Here is a 9,336-nt window from a genome sequence, read left to right on the forward strand (position 1 = left end):
TCACACACACAGACACAGCAAGAAGACACTTGCTCCCTCTCCACTTCCTGGTTGATCATGTATTCCTTACTCTGCATACATTCTGCCAGTTACTATCCTCAACAGGTGTCAGCCCAATGGGATACCCAATCTTGGACTGTCAACCTCAAACTATGAACCAAAACAAACCTCCTTCCTTCATGAGTAGCCTGTCTGTGGTCTGTGTCAGGGATTTAGTTAAGCTGACCAATACACCATGTTACTATTTGCTTATTTCCTATTCAATGCTAAAAATTAGGCAATTGAAGATTCTAAAGAGAAAGGGGTAAGTATATAACTTGAACAACTGTTAAACATTTTAAAGGAAGACATTTGTAGGTTACTGCTTCTTTAACGTAGTAAGTATATACTGTCACCTTAATCATCAAACGAGCTCTGACTTTATCAGGCTAAAAGTTTTATTTCCCTACCTTACAGAAGGGGAAACTGAAATCCAGAGGAATTCAGCGTCTTTTATCACACAGCTCTTCCTGGACCAAAACTCCAATCCACTGCCTTTAGTGTTAGATGGCAGTACCCCTGAAAAAGGCCCAGTGTGGGGGGCATGGATCCTAAAGTGCTACCTCATGCTCTATGGACCAAGACGGATGGTTGCAGTTAGTTCCTAAGTTGCTTAAGCTACATTTCTTACCCACGTCCCATGTATTAGCTTCTGTTACAATACCTCAGGCAACTAACTATAAAGAGAAGATTTATTTATCTCACAATTTTGGGAGCTTGAAGTGCAAGATAAGGTGGCCCCATTGGTCGGGTACCCGGCAGCAGACAGTGATGGCAGAGCTCGCACAGAGGAAGCGTCACAATGGTGACCCAGGAAGCAAGGAGGCGGAGCCAAGCTCAGGCTCCGATAATAACCTTCTTGTGTGAATTATCTTCTGAGGGCAAACCCCCATGACTGAAGGACCCCGCTACTAGGCGTACCTCCTAAACAGCACAATAGGGTTCAACATCACTACCTTCCTCCCATTATTTTAGGACTTTGGGGTTCAAATATCTGTAAGACTTCAGGAACCAAATCACAGCAATCTAATTCCTTGGTTACTAGGAAGATGGACAGCTTGCTAATGTAGACCGGAATTCAAGGACAAAGAAAGGCAAAAACAGACACTTAAAAGATGTTTGAATGTTAATGCTAATACGCAACCAAATAAACTTGTTATTCAGTGGTCTAAGTAATCTTTAATTGAGTTGTCCTGTTGCTTTCATATCTTTACAAGCCATTTCAGGTTTAAGAAGTATCACATAGAAGCTTCCCTAAAACCTGTAATGCTTTCTATTTTTATCCTTAAAAAGTGAATATAATTCATTGTTAGTAAGGTAGGTCTTCCAGGTCTCCCTTAATATGTTGTAAGACTCCTCATTTTTAGGGGCCAGCAATGTGGTGCAGTGGGTTCAGCTGTGGTCCATGGTGCCAGCATCCAAATGGGTGCCAGTTCGTGTCTTGGCTGCTTTACTTCTGATCCAGCTCCCTGCTACTGTGCCTGGGAAAGCAGCAGAAGAGGGCCCAAGTTCCTGAGCCCCTGCCACCCATGTGGGAGTAGCTCCTGGCTACTGGCTTCAGCCTGGTTCAGCCCTGGCCATTGCAGCCATTTTGGGAGTACACCAGCAGAAAGAAAGTATCTGTCTCTCCCTCTCTCTGTAACTTTCAAATAATTTTGTTTTAAAGCCTCATTTTATTTGAAAGGCAGAGTGACAGGGAGACAGAACTTCGATCTGCTGGTTCACTCCCCAGTTGGCCACATGCGTTGGAGCTGAGCCAGGCTTTTGAAGCCAGGAGCCAAGAACTCCATCTGGTCTCCAATGTGGGTGGCAGGGGTCTGGGTAGTCGGAACATCTTCCACTGCTTTCCCAGGCACATTAGCAGGGAGCTGGATTGGAAGCAACCAGGACTCAACCAGCTCTCTGATCCGGGATGCCGCTGTCCACGCACCAGCCTGACCCACTGTGCTACAATGCTGCCTCCCCACCCCACCCTCCAACATGCTTTAAGCACTCATTTTTGCTGTTGTTGAGTTGCTACTTCTAGACCACATCATTTAACTGGACTTCATTCACTGAACAAATGCTTGGTTCCTTTTCTAGGACAGGGCTAATGGATGACAGTAGAAAGATCTAGAGGCAGCACTCGCATGTGTCAGGCGCACTGCAGGGCAAGCATCAGTCAGCTCTGAATCTTAAGAGCTGTACATCTTGTGCCCTCAAACTTGCTCAGGGTTAACCTTTGGGAACTACACCCCCAGGACTTTTGTCTCACCCAAACCCAGCCTCAGTGCAGACCCCGACTTTGCCCTAAGGACAGAGTGTAAGCTGTGTACTGCTGATGTTTGCCAAGTGGAGGACCTTGAAGACTGTATTTGTTCTTTACAGCCTGGCAATTGGCACCATTAGTGGCCACGCCCGGCACTGCCCAGACCTTTGTGTTGTCTGGGTTGATGCCCATGCTGACATCAATACACCCCTCACCACCTCGTCGGGAAACCTCCATGGCCAGCCAGTGTCATTTCTCCTACGAGAACTACAGGACAAGGTGAGTGGGCTGAAATAAAAAGCAAGGTGAATGACGTACAGGGTTGTCCTGGGCCTCTGGGGGTCTAGTTCAGGGAGACTTTGGTGAAGGGTGGGTTGAGTGTTGCTCACCGTTCCTTCATTGGTCATTAAATGCTATTAAGGGCCAGGCAGTCTGCTAGATGCTAGGGGCATAAGATAACGAGGACAGGGCCCCTGTTCTTAGGGGACTCAGTATCCTGTAAGAAAGTAAGGCAGTAGAAGATAGTAGCTGATAGTAGCTGTAGTGATAGGTACATCCACAGGACTTCCTGGCTAGAGCTCCGGGCCACCATGTCAGACAGCTGGGTCTAAAAGACAAGTAAGATCAGGACTGCCTGTGGGTAGTGTTTTCCTGAGCTGTTTGGAATATACTGGAAATCCATGCTAGGCACAGACTAAAATCTGCACTAGGACCATACAAATTTGTGATTTGGGAGTTGGCAGTTTGAGGTGGCAACTGAATTAGACAACTCAATAACGTTCACAAGGATGGAGAAGGGGTATGCAGCAGTACTCATGCTATTTAGGTTACTTAATGGGAAAGCGAGACAACCTCAGGACAGAGTTTTATTCTTCTAGAGAAAGCTGCCCTTTGGGAATATTTCCACTCCTGTCATTCCCAAATCAAGTGTTTTCCTTGGACACATCCTGTGGATGAGATGAGTGCAGACTGTATACCCTGGGAAGAATTCACACCTAAGGATTCTTGATTAATCTTACTCATTCCCCTCTTCATAGGTACCACAACTCCCAGGATTTTCCTGGATCAAACCTTGTATCTCTTCTCCAAGTATTGTGTATATCGGTTTAAGAGACGTGGATCCGCCTGAACAGTAAGTTGCTGCCTTAGGATTGAGCCTTGGGTCTGTCTATACTAGCTACTTACGCTCCTGTTTGAAAGGAACATACTTTAATGCCTAACTTAATGGCTGTAAGTCACTATAAAGGTAAATTTCTCCTGAATATACATTTGTCACAAATGCTTTTTAAGGGGGCCAAGTGCTGGGGCGCAGCAGGTTGGGCTGCTGCTTGGGACTCTGCGTTGCATACTGGAGGGCCTAGTTCCCTTCCCAGCTACTTGCACAGGCCTCTGATCCAGCTTTCTGCTAACGTGCCTGCGAAGCAGTAGATGATGGCCCAAGTACTCGGGTTCTGCCATCTACTGGGAGACTCAGAGGTCCTGGCTTTAGCCTGGCCTACTTCTGGCTGTTGTGAGCATCTAGAGAGTGAATGGAAGACATTTCTGCCTCTCCCTCTCTGTCATTCTGCCTTTAAATAAATAAATTTTTTAAAAAAGAAGTGCTATTTAAGCTAAGGACTCTTCCTTCATCTCTCACCACAGTTTTATTTTAAAGAAGTATGATATCCAGTATTTTTCCATGAGGGACATCGATCGGCTTGGTATCCAGAAGGTCATGGAACAGACGTTTGATCTCCTGATTGGCAAGTAAGTAACTACAGTGGATGTCTACTTCTCCATCCCAAAGGGCAATGGGGCAAACTCCCAATAGGCAGTACACTTTAGCCTGTCCTCGAGAACAGCTCTGAACATGTATATAGAAAAACTTCAGGTAGTTCAGAAAGGCAGAATGTGAAACTCGGGTCATTCTTCCTCCTGGGCTATGGGGAGTGGTTTCCTTTCAGCTGCTGACGGGATCCTCTGTCTCTCAGGCGTTTCTTTTTATCTCCACTGTAAAGCTTATCTTTTGATGTCGGTCCAGCTGTCCCATTCCTATAGTCTTGCTATTGCTTCATTTGAGTTTTTATATCAAGTAAATCCTGGTAGCATAGAAAGATGGCAAATGAATGCTAAAAAAAAAGCTTCAGTCTCTGCTTCTGGGTGATCAATGTCAGAACTGTCATCTGTTAGTATGTCATTTCTTAATTAAGCTGTTAACAAATCAAGTTACTTGGCATGGAGATGCTAGTTTCAGCCACTGGAAACCTGGGTTAAACTTAACTCGGAAGATAAGATGCAGACATAAAATCAGAATTAAGTCCAGCTCCTGTTATATTAGAGAATAACTGCAACTAGAACCTAGATCAAGCCAACTTAAATTAGAATGTGTCAGGCCCCAGTGAAACATGGAAGTGAGGAATTCTTTCTCCTGACAGTTATTAATGTAAAAGGTTCCAATGCCCAGGGTAAGCCAGAAATATACAGTTTGAGGCATGTGAAACAGCATCACAAAGTGGTATACAGAAGCAAATATGACAGTAATAGGAATATTAATAATTAATAATGGCCATAATTAATAGGAAACCTGGAAATAAGCTGTAATAGCAGCAAAGTACCAGGACCAACAGCAACAAACGTAAGGCGCTGAAGCCATGGGAAGAATATGCATCCAAGCACAACTGAAGTATTCTCATATCCTCCTCTTTTCCAGAAGACAAAGGCCAATCCACCTGAGTTTTGATATTGATGCATTTGACCCTACACTGGCGCCGGCCACAGGAACCCCTGTTGTGGGGGGGCTGACCTATCGAGAAGGCATGTACATTTCTGAGGAAATACATAATACAGGTATGTAGCAACTAAGTCTGAAGCCTAGTAACTGTGATGTAAATGTGCTGAAGTCTCCCAGCTGCAGGCGATCTTTTCTAACACTCCGTGCCACTGCAGACTTTCGTTTTTCTTGAGCTTTTATAGATAAAAATCCTAAGGCCAGCCTAATAAAGGACATATTTAGAGTCGTGTTTGAATCTGAGCTATACCAAAAACTCCTATGTCTACTTGAACACTTTAAGATTACTGATTTGAAAGGTGAGTGACAGATATCTTCCAGCTGCTGGTTCACTCCCCAAATGGTCACAACAGTTGGGACTTGGCCAGGCCTAAACCAGGAATAGAATTCCATCTGGGTCCCCAACATGGGAGGCAGGGACCCAGGTGGATGGGCCATCATCTGCTGACTTCTCTGGCACATTAGCAGGAAGCTGGATCAGAAGCAGAGAAACCAGGATTCATACTAGCACTTTGATATGTGATGCAGGTGTTCTAAGCAGCAGCTTAACCCACTGTGCCACAGCACCCATCCCTACTTAAACACTTTATTTTTAAAGATTTATTTTATTTGAATGGTAGAGAGAGACTTTCCATTTGCTGATTCATTCCCCAAATGGCTGCAGGGCCCCAAGCACTTGGGCCATCCTCTGCTGCTTTCCCAGCTGCATTAGCAAGGGGCTAGATGGGGAGTGGAGCAGCTGGGACTTGAAAAGGCACTCTACTGCGGGATGCCAGCGCTGCAGACAGTGGCTTAACCTGCTACACCACAGCACCAGCCCCAAATATTTTTTTAAAAATATATTGATTTACTTGAAGGCACACAGGGAGAGATCTTACAGCCACTGCTTCACTCTCCCAATGGTCTCAAGGACACCCCTAAACACTTCTTTTAAAAAAGATTTATTTTAAAGGCAGAGTTAGGGAGAGACTGAGAAGTTTTCCATCTGCTAGTGTACTCCCCAAATGGCTGCAACAGCCAGGACTAGGCCAGAAGTCTAGAATTCCATCCAGGTCTCCCATTGGGTGCAGGGGCCCAAGTATTTGGGCCATCTTCTGCTGCTTTCCCAGCACATTAGCAGGGAGCTGGATCAGAAGTGGAGGAGCTGGAACTTGAATTGGCACCCACGTGGGCTGCCAAGTGGTGCATGCAGGTGGCAGTTTAACTTGCTACACCACAGCAAAAACCCTCTAAACACTTCTTTCTTTAAAATTTTTTTTGACAGGCAGAGTTAGAGACAGAGAGAAAGGTCTTCCTTTTCCACTAGTTCACCCTCAAATGGCCACTACAGCTGGTGCGCTGCACTGATCCGAAGCCAGGAGCCAGGTGCTTCCTCCTGGTTTCCCATGCAGGTGCAGGGCCCAAGTACTTGGGCCATCCTCCACTGCCTTCCCAGGCCACAGCAGAGAGCTGGCCTGGAAGAGGAGCAACCGGGACAGAATCCGGCGCCCCGACCGGGACTAGAACCGGGGTGCCGGCGCTGCAGGCAGGGGATCAGCCAAGTGAGCCGCAGCACTGGCCTCTAAACACTTCTTAAACCCAGCGGTGAGGTCCTTGCCACCCACATGGAAGACGTGGATAGCATTCCTGGATGCTTTGGCTCCTACATGGGCCTTTGGTGAGTGAAACAGCCGATAGGTGCTCCCTCTCTCAAAAATCAAAATAAAAAACGTAAGACCAAGTAGCTGTATTTTTTTTTTTAATCAACAGCCAAGAGCTTGGTTTATTGGGAGTTGGGGATTTAGAATTAAAGCTGGTCTAAAAATTTGCAAGGTGGACTGTATCTTGGATCTTTCATGTAGGATTAAAATCCTATGAGGGTACTTCAAAAAGTTTTGTGGAAATTGGAATTAAAAGGTATTTATTTTGTGCCAAAAGCTTTTAAAATCTATGTATACAGGAGAGGTCTTCAAAAATGTATGTTAGGAAAAAACAATACATGATTTCATAATATTTTATACCAAAATCTTTTCCATTTTTTTCCCTAAATATTCTGAAGTACCCTTGACCTATGCTTATTTGATAGGAGCTTTAATAAAGGCAGATAGGTGAGCATTTGGCACCCAGAATCCCACTCCTGATTCCAGCTTCCTGCTAATACATACCCTGGGAGGCAGCAGGTGATGACTTGAGTAGTTGTGTCCTTGCCATCTACACAGGAGACCTAGAATGTGCCTCCTGACCCCCGGGAATTTGGGGGAGTGAACCAGCAGAGGGGAGCTGTTTCTCTCTCAACTAACAACATTAGGTGACGGGCTGAGACAGAGCCAGTCTAGGGTATTTCTAGGGTAGGCACAGAAAGGATAAAGGTAATTCTAGGGTAAACACAGAAGGATAATGCGCATATTTAAAGGTTTAGGGCTACAAGGAGCCCTTGCCATGTGAGAAATGGTCTCCCTGACTCTGGAGCCTACTAGAACCGAAAAAGCAACACAGAAAAGGAGACAGTGTTGGTCCATCAGATGGGATAGTGGCCAGACAGTCTAATTCTGAGTCACAATCTTAAAGTGTTGCCAGTGATCCTATGTTTAGGGAACAGATTCCAAGAGTTCAGTGTTACACTTTGCTTCCAATAACCACTCAGAGAGGGGTCAGGCCTTGGCCTTCCCTTCCCTTGCTACAATATTTTATTCCAGAAGACTGTCGCAACACTGTAGGCTAGATACACACAGCAGTTTGCTTAAACTAATTTAAAGGGTAGCAGTAATCTGGAACCAGGTAATACATTAATAGTACAAACATTCTGATTAGTTTTAAGATATGTTCGGTTTAGCCAGTGGAAATCCAGAGTGACAAATCATCAGGGACACAGGTCCATGTGCAAGAAATGATAGAAGCCTGCTCATTCTAAGTTCACACAGTACACTCGAGTATGCACTGCTAATAAGGGAAGACATTCTGACACTGAATGAATGCAACGGCACTAAGCAGTGGGGAATGTCTGGCCCATCTGGTCTTTCCCTGCCGAGGCAGCAACAGATGGAACTCAAAAGTCAACAACTATATAGCAGGTTAAATTTTAGGCTGATAATTTTGTATGGCTTGCGAATGATGTTATAAATACCCAATGGTCCTTGGCAGAAAAAAGGTTCCTCACCCCTGTAATAATGTGATGTCAATAAACCATTAGGGACACTTAGCCATGGTTCTAGACTTTGATGCTACCCTAAATACTCTGATACAGTACTTCTTCAAATTACTCTAGAGGTAGATTAGCTTTACCCAGAAAACCAACTAAACGTAGGAAGTAGAACACGTAGGGGACAGAGGACAGGTCTAGTTAGGTTCTGATCGAACCTTTCCTTCCCCTCGGCGTACCTCAGGCCAAAGGAATAGTGCTGGGAACTTTGGCACCAGTCTGCAAAACCTCACAGAAGGTAACTGGAGTCCAAATTGAACACATGGCTGAATCCCAACCAAGTGCAAGATACTGGATCAGTCTGCTAGGAGAGCCTGCACTTAGAGCTCAGGCCTGCAGGGGTGAGAGTAAGGTTTGTGGTAGTGACCGTGTTTCAGGGCACATGGCCTGGTGCTGTAAGAGACAAACACACCACTGAGTTCCCAGAATGAGATTCCTCTGCCTTGATACTTCGAGGGCATCTGGAAGGTTTTTGGTCATGCTGGAAACAGCACACATTTTCCCAACAAGCAGGTGAAACACCATTCTGTCCCCTCCCTTTCCTTATTCAGAAAGCCTAACGGCTGCACTACTACGTTAGCAGAAAAAGAATGATTTATTTCCTTATTTTAAAGTCATGGCCAAGAGGATGAGGCCCAAGAGGTGACCTTATAGTAGAAAATGCTTCTCGTCTTCCCGGGCTTTTCTTCCTGCCCAGGCGCGATGACCCTCATGAGTGGCAGCTAGGGGACTTTCTGAGGTTCTGTCGCACTCTGCTCTCCCAGGGTTGCTGTCAGCACTGGACCTGGTTGAAGTCAATCCTCGGTTAGCTGCTTCAGACGAAGAGGCGAAGGCCACAGCTAGCCTGGCGGTGGATGTGATTGCTTCAAGTTTTGGTCAGACAAGGGAAGGAGGACACACCGTCTATGAGCAACTTCCTCCACCCAGCTCACCACACGAATCGGAAAATGCAGAGCGCGTGAGAATTTAGGAGACACTGCACTGACGGTCTTTCACAACGGGCATTCCAGAACCGCAGGCACTTGAGGGGACAGACTGACGGGGTTGTCTGGGTCAGCACTGCCTTAATGGGCACATCTGCGCATTCTCACAACGGTACAGGTG

At 45.7% G+C, this 9,336-nt stretch overlaps 1 protein-coding gene across 1 annotated transcript in view; it reads left to right on the plus strand.

Annotated features, from left to right (window-relative positions):
• ARG2 (arginase 2) overlaps positions 1–9,261 on the plus strand; it is a 35,239-nt gene extending 25,978 nt beyond the window's left edge. The window contains 7 exon segments of the mRNA NM_001082181.1: positions 2,407–2,566; positions 3,325–3,419; positions 3,929–4,033; positions 4,977–5,051; positions 5,054–5,081; positions 5,083–5,113; positions 8,997–9,261. Coding sequence (NP_001075650.1) covers positions 2,407–2,566; positions 3,325–3,419; positions 3,929–4,033; positions 4,977–5,051; positions 5,054–5,081; positions 5,083–5,113; positions 8,997–9,202 — 700 coding nt within the window. The 3' untranslated portion in view covers positions 9,203–9,261.
• The last annotated feature ends 75 nt before the right edge of the window (positions 9,262–9,336 follow it).

The sequence above is a fragment of the Oryctolagus cuniculus genome, chromosome 20, assembly GCF_964237555.1.
Source record: "Oryctolagus cuniculus chromosome 20, mOryCun1.1, whole genome shotgun sequence".
NCBI classification, from domain to species: Eukaryota; Metazoa; Chordata; class Mammalia; order Lagomorpha; family Leporidae; genus Oryctolagus; species Oryctolagus cuniculus.